This window comes from Agelaius tricolor, unplaced genomic scaffold (assembly GCF_023055355.1).
Source record: "Agelaius tricolor isolate 1412-34295 unplaced genomic scaffold, bAgeTri1.0.p SCAF_5, whole genome shotgun sequence".
NCBI lineage: Eukaryota > Metazoa > Chordata > Aves > Passeriformes > Icteridae > Agelaius > Agelaius tricolor.
Window position 1 is genome coordinate 11,282,645 of NW_027269265.1, and position 15,920 is coordinate 11,298,564.

At 42.1% G+C, this 15,920-nt stretch overlaps 1 protein-coding gene across 19 annotated transcripts in view; it reads right to left on the bottom strand.

The window, feature by feature from the left end:
* WDR20 (WD repeat domain 20) overlaps window positions 1-10,688 on the bottom strand; it is a 45,931-nt gene extending 35,243 nt beyond the window's left edge. For 8 of the 19 annotated variants that reach the window (XR_011679116.1, XR_011679115.1, XR_011679114.1 and 5 more), the window contains exon 1: window positions 10,327-10,655. Coding sequence is in view for 10 of the 19 variants with exons in the window: in XM_071426427.1 (XP_071282528.1) it covers window positions 10,327-10,575 (249 nt within the window). In the remaining 9 variants the exon portion in view is untranslated. Of the gene's footprint in view, window positions 1-7,304; window positions 7,470-9,908; window positions 10,060-10,326 lie in introns of those variants that run through there. The other 11 variants (XR_011679111.1, XR_011679110.1, XM_071426426.1 and 8 more) reach the window with 5 other exon arrangements.
* Between the last annotated feature and the right edge of the window lie 5,232 nt (window positions 10,689-15,920).

Below are 15,920 nucleotides of genomic sequence, written 5' to 3' on the forward strand. Positions count from 1 at the left end.
CTGCATCCCTGTGGGCCTCCATGGGCTGCAGGAGCACAGCCTGTCCCACCATGGTTCTCACAGGGGAATCTCAGCTCTGACACCTGGAGCACCTCCTGCCCCTCCTTCTGCAGTGACCTTGGTGTCTGCAGAGCTGATCCTCTCACATGTTCCCACCCTGCTCCTCTCTGGCTGCAAATACATCTGCACAATAACTTTTCTCTCCTTAAATATATTATCACAGAGGTGTTACTACCATCCCTGATGGGCTCAGCCTTGGCCAGCAGCAGGTCCATCCTGGGCTTCTCACAGAAGCCCCCCAGAGCCTGGCCAAGCCAGTACAAGGTGTTCCCTGTTGCTCACAGGGAACAGAGACCTCAGAGTGCAGCACACAGAGCACTGAGCAAGCTGCCACTGGACTGCTGCAGCCCATTGGTAACCAGTACTCTGTCACTGTAAAAATGAGAAGTATGGATCACCTTGAGCATCACTAAAAGCATCTTAACCTGGGCATTTGTTTGAGTTCTTTAGAACAGTCGTTTGCCCCATCTTTCTGATTTAGAAGTGCTAACATGTGCCCACGCTTAACTATCCCAGTTCCATCTAGAGAATTTACAGAGGCAGCATTTTGGCTAAAACACAGAACTACACTTGAACAGTCACTTCATTGGCACAGAAGCTATTCTGCCAACGCTCTTAGGTCAGAAACATCACCTGGAACAGCATCTTAAAACTCTGTAGGTGTCAGCAAACAGCTCATGACACACAGACAGAAGTTATTCTGTACAAGGGACCACAGTTGCACAGCTGAAGGCAGGAGAGGCCGTCCCCTGTGTTAAACTGATGTGAATGAAACTGGACAGTTGCCTTCAGAGGGGAGGGAGCACAAGTTCACACTGAAGGAACAGCAAGACATTTCCTGAAGTCACCTGTTGAGATATACAGCTCATGCTATTAAATAGCAATAATTCTCTAGTCAATACAAGCATCTCACTTTTACAAGCTGCACCCTGTATTTCTGAAATTCTTCTTTGGGAAAAAACCTCCTGGATCAATATATCACACTGATCAGGCACATTTTAAAAAAATATTATTTAGTTATTTATGGACAGTAAATAATAATTCAAATTGACTCAAAATGACAATGCAAAATGGGCTGCAAACCAGGTAAGAAATACAGCATTTGGCAGTAGATGATATCAAATTTCAAAAGTGGTATTGCCTAATCATGCAGCTATTCCTGCCCTCAAAAATTAGTATTTAAAGACAAACCCTCTTGAGACCTTAAGTGCAAACAGGTAGCTATTGAAGGTCTCTGGCCCACTCTCTTACTAAAAAGGCTAAAGAAAAGCAACCTTTAGAAATACTTTCATTTAAAAATGAAGTCTGAAAATGAAATCAAACTGTATTCTGTAGGAAAGACAAAAATCTGAAGAAAAATGCACACTAAGTCTTCACCTATGGCTTCACAATACAGATTTAAGTTGATGTTAAGAAATAGTATTTTCTATTCAAACCACTAAAATATGCAAATCCAAACATTTAGACTATAATTTAAATCTTAATAATGTATGTAAAAAAAATTGCAAAATTATTCTTCTATATTACTGACAGTTGCCAATAGAAAACCAGAAAAATCAAGACAACAAAAGTAATTCTTTACAACTTGTGCCAAAGTTTCACTTCAATGATAGCTTCAAACATGTATCACAGTCATGCTCTAATACCCACCTCAAATATCAAGAAAACCTGCACAAAACCTTTCTAGAAGTCTTAAAAGAACCATACCAAAAAATCCTTAAAAATAAGCTGCCACAGTTAAAATAGGATGAGACTACAACTTTTAGGATTCTGTATTTGTTATGGTTACATTTGTAAGTTAGGAAAAGGAGACATTTATGTTATTGAGATTCACAGAGCTATCCCTGTCACTGTAGCCCTGAGCAGGCCAAAGTGTCCTTTAGGCATTGTTCAAATTGTTTCTTTCACCAGACTTGTGGGGTTTTAACACACAGTTCAATGTATATTGGTATCCATTCTCTCTCCTGTTGTCATTGCTCCCCCTTTCTTTAGCTGAAAGAGAGAATTAAAACCATAAACTTGAGTCCTCTCCAACTTTCACATCATACCATTTCTCTGAAAAAAAATATATCTAAAACTTCTGCTAAATATTTTTTAATTACTAGGAAACTGGGGATAATGACATTTGTTCATAACATGCTATGTTTTCTCCCTACACCAGCATGCTCCTAAGCTAAATTTCTTGCTTAGACAGGTATTTTGTCTGACATAGCACTTCACAATCTCTAGTAGTACAGAAATTACACACTATTAAACCAACAACTTCTTAATATAGTCACCTTCCAATCCCACATGGAGTTAAAAAAAAGTAATAAGAAATAATAAATATTTTTTTACCATCACAGCCATATGTAAACATTATTATTAACTCATGAAATTAAAGAACAAATATATCTGGTAAACCAAAACTGAAATCCATTTGCAGAAAGTATCTATTAGAGATCTATCATTCCATTATGAACAGCTGGACTGAATAAGGCACGAGAAATCCCAATGCAAGTTCAACACTGCCACTGGAAAGGTTTCAATTGCAGCAGCTGGTGGTCCTGCCCACAAAGAGCAGGGGGCTGCATCCAGTGCACCAACAGCTGCTCAGCAGGAGCCAAACAGGCAACAGCAGCTGCCTCCAGATATAAGGGGCAAGAAATGGGTGGGATGCAGATGCTAAAAAATGGGCTGTCTATTCACTTGGGCCTAAAAGTGGAGTGAGTAAGGAAGAAAAAATACTGTTTCCCAGAAGGACACAACCAAATATTAATACTTAAAGTACAGCACATTTAATGTTAGTGTTTCTTTTCCTTATGCCTTCTAAGAGGACAGATAATGGAGATATTAGGCATTATTTTGGACTAAATGGCACTACTTTCAAATAATAATTTGTCCAAGTGTGTCAACTCATAGTCATGACAACTGGACAGCAAGTGGCCTTTCAGTACACATCCTTCACAAGAAAGTAATTCAGATGGGTCCCTTTAGCCAGAAAACTGCAATAATACTTCAAACTAGGGCATTAAATTTGATTCTAGAATGTCAAACAAGACAATTATGGCTGGCAATCCTCTCAGAGGTGGGTCTAGGCAGCCTTTAATTAGAGTTTGAGGCACCTTCAATGTACATTTTAACTATTAACAGTTAACTATTTAAGTGTTTTGCAGACTCACAGATGTATAATGCAAACTCCTTGTAATTTAAGCACGTAGCACAACGCTTTTATAAATATCAAAGCTGCCCCATAAAACTTTCCACAGGCACAGAAGTATTTGTTACAAATGACCCCTCTTTGCATCTGTGAAGCATTATGACTAAAATTTCATCAATTTGCAAAGAATAAGTGCCACAATTATTGGCTTTACGCTAAATTAATTTCCCCAGCTGAATTCAACTAAGTGCAGTATTACCACAAATGCACTTCAATACAAAACAAAAACCTCCAAAATTATAACTGCTGTGGCAAAAAACACCCAACCCAAGACACACACAGAAACTCACTGCCTATAAAATACTGCATCCCAATGTGGGGCTCTGGCCAGCCCAGCCCAGCATTCACTGTCAAACAGGCCAGCCAAAGAAGCAGTCACAGACAAATGAACTCTTACCTCAGAGAGCAATCCTTCAGCCAGCACAGTGCAAGAGCCCACTCAAGTCAAACAGTTGTGATATGGGCTTGAAGCACAGACTAGGACAAGAAAAAGCACTACAGACTAATATCACTTCCTACATAAAAATCATCTTGCAAGCTCTGTCAACCATAGATATTTCATCTTCCTCCAGAGCAAGAAACATTTAACAGTGTAACTGTCATTTTAAAGCAGCTTTTTAGTCTTTTTATCTTACTCTAGCCAGTCCTAGCTGCTCTGTAGAAGCCTCGTAACAAAATTAAACACTGAAAGCTACCTACACATCTGTAATCTACATTAACTCTTCACCGTTTCCTTCAGCAGTGTTGTTGAAAAAAAAGGCATCACTAAAAATTCTATCCTTCAGGAAAGATTACAGGAGTACTTTGTAACATGTCTGTCAATCCCCAGTACTGCTAGAATTAGGAATAGCATCACAAAACTCAAAGTGGTAAATAGATCCACCCATTAAACACCTGAAACAAATTTCCAAGAGGCTCTCAAATACCTTCACAACCACAGATCAAGAGGTAAAGTATTGCTGACCTAGCCACAATACCTCCATGAGACTGGCTAGTCCAGTCCCAGTATAACAACTATCCAACACAAAGAGAAGAAAAAAACTCAGCAGGAATTAAAGGGATTTCTTGAAAAAAGAAATCTACAACACCTTTTTAAAGAGAGACAGAATAGAGTCACATCTAACACACCTGAGAAATGTGAAACATCAGCAGCAAATCCAACAGATGGATTTTAAGTTCTATGAGGGATTTTCATTAATAGATGAGAGTACAAATCAAATTTGTGAGTAATATCAAGACTGGAAGGATTTGTTGCATTATGCAGCACAGAACTGGAAATAAAACCACTCTAATAATCTTAATAGAACAAAATTCAATGAAAATGCTACATGGCATTTATAAACATCCACAAAAATCAAGGCATGGATAAAAATGGAGAAAAGCAGCAATATGATAAGAAACAATCCAAGTGAGTCATCACTATGAGGATTCAAAAATGTCAACACTATTCAATATGTTAGCAAGAATATTAGAAGACAGACACAGACACAGCAAGCAACAATTCTCCCTTGCTCTGTACTGAAGTCACAGAGCAAGCACTGGGTCTAGGTCTAGTTTAAGTACCACTAATAAAAGACAACAGAAGCCAACAGAGGAGAACAATTAAGCATTTGGAGCTCATGATCTGAGAAGAACGATTTAAGAGCTGGATTTATTTACCTTAGGAAAATTGAGTGGACAAATTAACAAGTTTTTAAATATGCAAAAGCCAAAGGCAATAGTCAACTGTCCTTTATGTCCACACCAAATAACTGCATTCAGCCTGGTTTGCTTTCTCTTTTTTCCCTGAAGGAGAAGTTTAGTCAGATATTGGAGGAAGAAGAAAGACAACACCAAAAATCATTATTGAAGGAAACTGTGGAATTCTCATTACTGCAAGTATAAGAACCAGTCACTAAGATGTGGATATACTTCCCTCTGCTTCAGACCTACTGTATCTTCCAAGATCCTTACAAACCTCAGCACTTTTATAGCTCATTTATGGTTTTAAAATGTGCATGGTTTTCAGAGGCCTGCCACACTTAGTGATCAGTATAAGCACACAGTAATACAAATTCACATTCCTACCACATCTTGAGAAAATGTGATGGTTTTCTCCACACATCCCAGCTTCCAACCTAGAACTGCCTGACACTGCTCTTCTCAGAGCAATATATTAAGCACAGTGACAAATGTCATCCATTACCATTCTGTCACTGCAACAAGTTCCCAGGTGAACAGTCTATAGAATGAAAGTCACCACCAAGGATAACACTCTTCAACTGCACAACAAATCAAGCCAGACACAAAAAAGTAATTTTGAGAACTGCAAAGGAAGGAATCCTATACATCAGTCTTTTCACCGATAAGCAGGCACTACCAGTATGCCAACTCTCAATAAAAGAAGTTGAGATATGAGATGATTTTCATCCTAGTACAAATATCATTTCCAAGACACTTGCTCAAGTAAAGCTTAAAAAGACAGTCAACAAATTCTGCCCTACATGGCTCCAGCAACCTGTGCTTATCACTTATGTATGCTTCTAATCCAACACTACTGCAACATATTGTAATATTCCAAAGTTATTAACAGACTGCTGCTTTAAATAGCTGCAAGAAAAAAAGTCAAACTAAAGGCAAAGCCTCTTCTTGCAACAAGGTGATTTCAAAAAAATGAAACAGCCAATGTTAAGAAAGTCTGCCACACATTACCAAAGAGTATATAGCCAGAATTAAAAGGTTTTCTGTCCTGTAATAAGCTAAACTGTACATTCAAGTTTCATAACCTGCCGATATATTACGTAAAAATTAAGACTGTGCACCATGCAACACTATTGCTAATGTGTACCTGCATTGCAATGACAGCTGCAGATGAACCTGCCCAGAAACTTTTACAAGTTTCATCACACACACAACTTCTATAAGGAAAATGCACAAGCTTTCTAGCAGGAAGGGAAAAGGACTTGGTAGTTAATGTCAGCAGCAGGCTGGAAAGCCTTGCCTTGTCAGTCATTCCTAAGGCAAGGAAGATGATATAGCACCCTCTTTTCCAGCCTAATGAATCAACTAATAAATCATTTTGCAAAGCTAGCCACAAACCATATTTAAGTTCTTCAAGACTGTCTTATAAACAAAAATCAAGTAACAGCCCTCACTCCTGGTTAGGGGCTATAGGAAAAAGCAACCCAACAAGAACACTAGAGCATCATAACTTGAACAATTTTTGAATTATTACGTAATAATCTCACTCCATGAAGAGGGAAATGCCTAAAATAACAGGAAAAGCTTCCTTTAACACCTATAAGTCTCTTAGTCAACATCGAGTCAACAATCCCTCAGGAACAGATCATTCCAGAACTGACTTAAGGCTGAAGCAGAGGCTTTACTCAGGAGAGGTCTCCAAGGCAGTGGATCCCAGCAGACAGTCCAGGCCACCGAAGGGGGCTGAGCCCCTCCAACCCTTTCCTTGCTGTCACTGTACTCATCAACCCCAAGATGACACCATTCAACTCGCCAAATCAAGAGGAAATCTGCCCAGAAAAACTGCAAGTACTTTTTGCTGCTGGTTTAGCAAGCTGTACTAGCTCAACCAGAGGCTGAGCACTGCCAAAGACAAGGAGATGGAGCACACTGCCAAGAGGATCCTACACTGCCAGTCCATCATTTACAGCTCTCACTAGATCAGGTGAGTAAAGGAAAATTTTCCCTTTCTGGTTAATAAGAGATCACTGCACACATCTAACCTGAAAGCCAAAGTAAAGGAGGACTGAAAGGGAAAGTCCATTGACACTCAGTGCAGTTAAGAACAATTACATACTTATCTAAGTAAACCAACCACATCTCATTCTGTCACAGTTTAACTTCTTACTAAACTACAGGTCTGTGTCTTTTTTTTTTTTTTTTTAGTGGATCCAAATCAGAAAACAGGAGTTTTCTGGAAGTCTGCATTGCTTTATAAACACAAAGACAGCTGCAACGTTTCATTATTTTATAAAAATCAGGGTTTTTTAATAATGTTTTTATTATTCTTCTTAAATAGGTGAAGAACAAAGTTGGGAGAAAGTACCTTTTTGCTTTGAAAAGTCTCTAGAGACAGCCTCAAATGCTGTCCAAAATTCTGTCTATTTGTACTCCAATCCTAAGGGTTTGGTAGAGAGACAAATCTCCACACCACTGTCCTGGATGCCAGATGTAACTTCTCCACCAAGTGCCTTGGAAGGATCAAGGTTACCTGGAAACATTTTTCTTTATGTAAGTTAAATCTCCTAAAACAACACACACATCAGCAGTTCATGTAAAAAGGTGACTTACAAACCAGATATAGCAGACACAAAGCATTTAGGACTTAAGGGAAACTAAAAGAAGAAAGATTAGCATTATGGATGTCAAGAAATATCCTTCCAAGTGGTATCTTTGCTTAAATATTAGGTTATTTATTCTTAAGTGTCATTCATGGCTTAAGTGTTGCTCTTCCTTAATGTGTACTGATCTGCAAAGGATTACTGATGCAAGAATTATCTCAGTACCTGACAGACATGGTCACTCAAAATACAGTCCTGGTGATTCTTTCACTCATTTTGGGAAAAATATAGCATTTTCCCATCAAGAAAACAAGTCTTAAAAATATTTTTTAAAAAAAGGGAAAAAAAGAAAAAATAAAAAGACAAAATCATGGTGAGCTGATATATTCACACAGCACAGCTTCATTAAATTCAACTCAATACTCCAATATGACTTAGCCAGAATGAAAATCATGATCTTAAAGTAATCAGGGAAAATTTTTAAGGGATACATAAATAATTATGAACTAACAGCTAAAACTGAAGTTATCGGCACCTGCATTATGCCAAGGAGCACAAATAGGTTGGTCTTAAACAGATCAAATCCCTCTCCCCATCCTGCTCCCAGGAACAGGAAGGAACACAGAATGTCCTAGTCTGCCCAGTTTAAGGCAGAATTACATCCTGTCCATTTAGGTAACAATAGCTCTCTCCCCTTTCTGATAGCTACAAGATAGAACTTTTGATTCTGAAAAGTTCACATGATAAGTTGACAGGCTGTCAGCCTGTTCCTGTTTCACTTTTGTACACAGACAAAACAGTTACTTCCAACTGAAGTTCCAAAATAAATTCCAAAGCAGCAAATACTGCAGATTTAAGCCAGACCATCGTCCCATTTCATTTAAAGCGCTTTCCTTAGACTGAGTCAATCTATTTCAGCTCTTTCTTTAGGTGCATTTTACTAAAGTATTATACATATAGAATATACAGTATTATTTTACATAGTTAATACTGTAAAAGGTCATTGAGATTAATTCTGTACTAATAATGTGTGTGTTTCACTCTATTCAGAGAAAAAAGTGTTTCACACTGTCCCAGGTATAAATGCCTCCTGAGTTCACAAACTCAAATTTCTCAGTTATTGTATACCATAGCAGTAGCTTTTAGCATCTAAAAAGATATCCAAATACCCAGCTCAAGAAGACTTTTGTAATTTGATGTAATTATTTCATTCCTTATTGTGGACAACGTTGCAGCCTTTAGATTTTTATTTCTCAGAAGTGTGGCAAGAGATGACTAAGAGAACTTGCAAGAATCACATGTACCATTACTAAACTACATAAAGGCCTGCTCTGTGAGCTGAGGGAGAGAACTCTGCAGCTACTTTGCATGGAAAAAACAAACATAGCTAGACCCAAACACGGCAACAATTTAGGATACAGATTTTCAGAGATATTGCTCCTCAGGATACCTTGTAAAGACAGCAACTGGTTGTAAGCAGGAAATACTGTCTGATACTAAATACTCCTTGTATGCTTGAAGAGGCCATTGTCCAAGTACTCTTTGAAACATACATAGATTATTAAAATTCATTAAAGAGTGAAACTAAATACATACAGACACACTTTCACATAAAATTATACAAAACATATCAGATCTGTTAGGTCACAGTCAACAAACAACCACATAGACTTTAAACTCCTGCTGTGCCGACATTTTACAGAAAGTAGGAGTGCTGGGGGCACTACCCAGGACACAGCAGATCCAGGCATAATCCCCTGCTCATCCACGAGCTTCCTGCACAGCCTCCTGTGAGTCTCTAGCTCTCTGTGCCACCATCCCATGCTGAATGGTGAGCTAAAAGCAGGAAGATTTCAAGGTACTCACATGATGGCAGCTGAGACCCGAGCATGTAAAATAACGAACACCCACTATGTGAAACAAAACAGAAAGCTGAGATTCATTAGATCTGTGTTTACATCTCTGAGGAGTGACATGTGTTCACCTAGCACGGCAAATTCCGAATTGTTCTCTGAATCCCATAAAATCAAGGGTATGTTCATAAATATAGTGACCTGAGAGATCAAAAGCATGCACTGACCTGCATCCTATAATGACAAGCAAGGAGTCTCTCTCTCAAGCACATCAATCTTACTTTCCTGCAAAAGCGACTTTCTCTCTGTCAATTATCTGATATTTAAGACTCATCTCACTGCACCGCTCCCATTTAGAAACAATTCTAAAACCAACCCACACTTCTAAGTCATAACAAAGGCCTAAAGCTGCACGGAATGCTTCAGCCATGCAACCAAAGCTAGGAAGATCCTGGAAGCAGGGATTTGACACCACCATAATCACAACAGGCATTAGTGTGCCCAGCAAATTCTGACCTGAAGCAGCAGGTGAAGGAGGCCCAGGGAGGGAAAGCCAACCCTCATTCCCGCACAAGGAGGGCCCAAGCGATCGCATCCCTGCACAGGGCCCACACACACACAACACACACACAACTCCCGCCGGTGACACCGTATCTGGAGCAGCCCCGAGCACCGACCCGGCGCCGATGCCCTCACACCGCCCTCGCCCCAGGCCTGCTCTCCCCCTCCCCAGGCGCTACCCGGTTAACCGGGAGCTCGGCCGGAGCCGAGGAGCGCCGGCCCCGCGGCCGGGGGAGGGGGCACAGCGAGGGAGGGGCGGCCCGGCCTCGCTCCCCCGCCCCCGGCGCGGCCCCGGGGCTCCCGCACCCCGGCGGGCGGGCGGCGCGGAGCCCCCGCCAGTCCCCGCCCCATCCCGGCGGGGGAGCCCCGGTACCTTGCGGACCCCCTTGTAGATGTAGAAGTAGAGCTCCCGGCCCACATTGAAGCAGAGCCGGTCCCCGTTGCCGCTCTGGTCGTTGACGTTGACGAAGGAGACGCGGACGGGGTTGGAGCCCTGCGAGTTGAAGGGCACGCGGTTAGGCCGGCTGTACTCCGAGTGGCTCAGCAGCTTGTACAGCCCCTCCCGGGTGGTGAACTGGGTCTTAATCTCGTTCATCTCCTTCCCACCTCCCTCCGCCGCCATCTTGGAAAGGAGCGCTCATCCTGCCCCAGTGCCCGGATGTGCTGACACTGCGCAGCCGCCGGCGCGCGCGCGGCCCCTGCGCGCGGGGGCGACACGAGGAGGCGGGGCCGGCGGGGCCTGTTTACCGCGCGACTGCGCGCGCGCCGGGCCCGCGCGCCTGGGGGGCGTGGAAAGGGGCGTGGCTTGGTGCTGGGGCGGGGCCCGGGGCGGGAGGTGCGGCCTGGGGCGGGAGGGGCGGCGTGCCCGAGGGGCCCGGCCGGGGACACCGTAGGGTCCCCGCGCTCGGCCTCCCTGCTCCGCAGGGCCGTCCCGGAGAGCAGCACTGCCGCCGGAGCGCTCCTGGACGTCTGTAGTGAGCGGGACTCCACTCCCTCTCTGCGCAACCTGTCCCAGTGCACGGTCACTGCACAGTAAAGAAGTTCTTCCTCATGTTCGTGTGCAAGTTCTGTGCATCAGTTTCTGCCCATGGCACCAGCGAGAAGGGCCTGGCTCTATCCTCTGACAGCCCTCCTTTAGATATTTATACACATTGATGAGGTCTCCTCTCAGTCAGCTTTTCTCAAGGCAGGACAGGCCCAGCTCCTCAGCCATTCCTCCTAGGAGAGATGCTCCAGTCCTTCAATCATTTTTGTAGCCTTCCACTGTACCCAACCCAGGAGCTCCGCGTCTCCCTTGTGCTGCAGAGCCCAGAACTGGACCCAGGGCTGCAGGAGTGGCCTCAGCAGGGTCACCCAGCATGGTGGCTCCACGGGCAGCTGCTCTGGGGATAGGAGAGAGGAGGAGGTCATGAGCAGGGGCTTTGTGCACCCACAGGGCCCTGCCACCCTGGTATGTGGGCATCAGTGCCAGCACAGCGTGGGGTGAGGTGGCCCCTGCTGCTGGAAGTGCCAGATAATCAGGAGGTGTCCATGTGCAGCGCTGGTTTTCAGGCAATGGCTCCCAGGTGAGAGCCCCCACTCACATCACAGGGAGGCACCACAGCCCTGGCCATCTCCACTGGCTCGTTTGCCCACAGGGGACTTGCCAGTGCCTGGAGCCTGGTGAGGTTCCTGCTGTGAGAGTCTGTCAGTGCAGAGACAGCAAATCCAGGTGTGCAGCTGTACTTTGACACTTCATGCCAAGCTCAGGTGCCCTGATGGAGATGGCGCCTCCATCCCTCCAGCCCTGCAACAGCCTCCAACCTGCTTCAGGCAGAGCCAGGCCTGGGAGTTGGCCTGAGGTGTGAACCTGAAAAACTGGTTATCAAATCATTCACCCCATTGTTCTGATCATCCTGCAGCCATGCAGCCAGCTGTGTTGCATGAGGAACCAGATCAATATCAGATGGAGGTGGCACAGGGCTAGGAAGGATTGTATTCACTGGGCAGGGAGGCAGGACTGTTTCTTCTGACAGCAGTTTCAGCATTAAGAATTTGTTTGACTACAGCCCCATGACTGACTCAAACTGATCTAAGACTGATTTCCAGCTGGAAAAAAAGATTTTGGCCCCTCCTCTACAGGTATTTCCATTTCTTGCCTTGCATCAGTTCTAGTAATCATGCAACCAAAGGGTGAGTCAGATCCACCTGAAAATTAACACACACACAGAAATTATGAGTTCTCAGGTAAGCAAAGTGTTGATCAGCAGCCAGGTTGATTCAACTCACCACAGAACTGCTGGAGCCAAAATAAGGAAGGAGTTGGGAATGTGGGACTAGGGGAAGATAAGCAGCACAGAATTAGAACATCTTAAGTTAACAATAAAAAAAGCACACTTTCAAGGTATAGTTTCCTGCTGTAGCTGTATGGCTCTAATGTGACTGCTACCAAAGGCATTGTCCTGCTCTCTTCTTTCTGGACTATGACTGTCTGCTGCTACTCCTCCCTGTACCAGCCACAGTGCTTTCCTGACCTCATGAGGAGCCATTTCTGAAAGGTAAATGGGTAGACAATTCAACTCCTTGCAAATGTGAAATGAATATGGTTAAATAAAAAACACTGACTGCTTAAGGGAATGGACAGCAGGACCTTCCTGCTTTCCATTACATCAGCTCAGCTGAAGAACTCCACTCAGCCTTCCAGACTGCAGGGGGTTAAAGGGATTTAGTTTCAAGTCAATTTAGTTCAAAGAGATTTTGTTTGTAGCTGAATACCGTCTTGCTGCTGACCATCAAAATATTAGTAAAAAATAGCTGAGAGACACAAAACAGCCAAGGATCTCCAGAACAGAGTATGTATCTGAGTGAATACTGAACAAGTACAGATGATTAGACTTCTAAAAGGCCAAGTATTGAAGACTTGCTTGAAATTCTTAAGATAAAGCCAATCAATAATGATTTTGTCAGCTTATCAGCCAGTCCTGCCAGATGGTATTGATGACCTCCTAAAAGCACATAAAGTAGGTAAGCAGCCCTGCATTTTTTAATCATGTTAAGAGTGATTGTTTCATAAAGAAATTTCATTAATGGACTTACAGAGAGAAAGAGTTTTTTCTTTCACCAAAGAATCATCAAAGAAGAGCAGGAACAGCAAGGATCTCTTAATAGTAATGTTCAAAACAGATAAGGATGTAACAACAACAAAATTTTTTTAAAAATGTGTTGCTCCAAGCAGGCATACTCAGTATGCCTTATTCATTACCCACTGACAAGACAGGATAGATCACTCTGAAGAAGAAAGCAGGCAACTTTGGTAGAGGGACTGTGTGGAATGCAAATCACACTGAAACCACAGCAGGCCATCTGTCACTGATGGAATGAGTGTGATCCAAAGAATAAACAAAGTTAACAAGTACCTGGTTATCAGCAGTACATGATGGTGTAGAAAGTCAAAGAATTGATGTAGTGTTTAACATTTACAAGAAACATCAATAAAAGCTGCTGAGAGATTCCATGGAGAATCCAAGACAAATATTCATTTGAAAAACACAGCTGCAAGTCACAAGAACACTATTGTACAACCCCATCAACAATGCTCATCAAATACTAGGAGAAAAAGAGATAACAGAGATAAGTCTTATAAAAAAATTCCTTGTACCACTTGAAAATTTTTCTGTTTCAAGCTAACCAAGGATGATAATTCTGAAATGATCTCATGAGGACACCCCAAATGAGTTGTTTTGTATGCACCACACAACCAATAAACTGAAGTGAGTCACAATCACTGCTGTATTGTGCCTTTACCTTTTGCAAATTGTTTTGGCAAATTGGAAAACAGACATGAGTGAAATTCACTAACAGTAATAAAATAGTTTGGTCCTTTGAGATTGCTTTATGCAGGGCATAAACTGGTCCTGCAACTTTTCAGAATGTAATATTAATAGTGCTTTTACTGGACATGAAGAACCTGCAAGTACAGTTATGAACAAAACTTTCCTGTGTTTGAGTTTGAATGTTGTCTGTTACTTCCCAAAAAGTGCAGCAACTGGTATTAGCTTTTAGCAGCTTTCCTGAGACAAAAAAAAAGAGGAGGGTGATTACACCCATACTGCATCAGGCAAACTGTCCATTCCAGCAAGCACTGCCTGCAGATTATACTGCAGAAATCAGGAGACCATCTCTGCGCTGTCTGTCAGCTATAGCAGGTTTGTCAAGTCTTTCTGGGACTTCTGATGCCCAAAACAATTTAAGCATTTAGTGTGACTGGCTTAAGAGTCAACAGAGTCCAAAGCTCTGCAATGTGTCAAATTTTAACAACTTTTGAATGTATGTGAGTTACTAACAGGTACACAGACATGTAAGGAGCACATCTGAACTAGGCAAAAGTTGGTGCTGGTGGGAGGATGGCATGAAAGTTCCATTTAATATGGGGAGAAGAAAGAGGAAATATATTTCCAAATACTTACATGGTCTTTAAAGTACATTTAACTTGCTTTCATCATGAGAAATTATTGTTTCTGGCATAGTTTCATAGCTGCTTATTTGCATTAGGAATCTCTTCTTAAACACTGCATACATTTAACATTAAATATGTGAGGTAATGCATTATGTATTACAAAGTGAAAGGGTGTTACAAGGAAATTTCTGCTCTCCTAGAACACATTACATGTTGTTTATGCTTGTATCCCTCCACAGAGGAGCAAGAGCATGTGAAGCATTTTGTTTTCATAGTGTGGCAGTTAATTGCTGAGAAACAAATGGGTACTCTTGAAAACAGACATTTGGATTGAAGGAGGCAAGGTAAAATGAGTCTGCTTTGTAGCTGGGACAGGATGATGGGTGAACTCTGTTGTTGTCTTTGGAAAACTTCATTCTGTTGTTTGCAATCAGGTCTCTGTGAGTTGTCTCCTGAAAAGAGTACCTTGCCTCCATAGCCAGGAGTGCTGCTCATGTCAACAACAGTTATTATCTTGGAACTGTAGTTGTCCTGGAAATTACATTCTCTGAAGATAAAGACTGAGATATTGAAATTAATTTAAATTCTACGGAAAGCCAGAGAGATTGTTTTGATATACCTACAAATGACTTGTGTTTCTAAGCTGTGCTGCAGCATTATGTACTTCTCAAAACTCCCTAAACAGGGAAGACATATTGTCCATATAAACAGTACTGCTGTAATCAGTTGAGGAATGACAACCTGTGAATAAATAAGGTCTGATTGTTGGTGAGCAGCAGCAGCTCTGTTTCTCACAAAACTGGAATTTCTAGACAGTGTTGCAGTGTGAGAATGCAGTGCCATTGAGACAGCCAAGGACACTCCTGAAGTGCAGTCTGCAATAGACCCTTGAATGTTTGTAATTCAAGAAACAATAGATTCAGCAAATATGTGCTTCAGAATTATTTTTTCTTTCATCTGAACTGGCTGTTTCACTCAGCTGTTTTTCACTGGAAAGCTCGTGGTTACTGAGTTACAATAATGCATGGTTGGTTATTGATGAGTCTTGTAGGTCAGCCAAGCAACCTGCAACAGGGAGTTAATGGTCATCCATGCAAGAAAAGTGGGCTGCCAGTGTGTGATTTAGGAGTCCCTAAGCAGAACAAGAAATAAGGAAAGCTGAGAAAGGTGTCCTTGGAAAGAACAGACTTTAACAATCAAGGAAAGGGAAGCATTACCAGCATTAAAAAAAAAAAAAAAAAAAAAAAAAAAAAAGTGTCTTAGTTTAAAGGTGACCAGATTCAGGAGCCTCTGAACATTTTGAACATAGGACAGGTATGTGCATGTGTATCTTAAGTTTATGTCAGGTTCTTCAGTGTCCCCCAGGTCACCTACCTAGCTGATGGTGAGATCTTTCTCTGTCACTTCGGTGAATTACACAAAGAGGAACTGAAAACTTGTTAGCACATTCTTCATTCCTTTATCACCTTTCTCACATCTCAGAGGTTGCAGAGAGCTTCAGTAAAAGCATGGCTATCTGCTTTCTGTCCAGT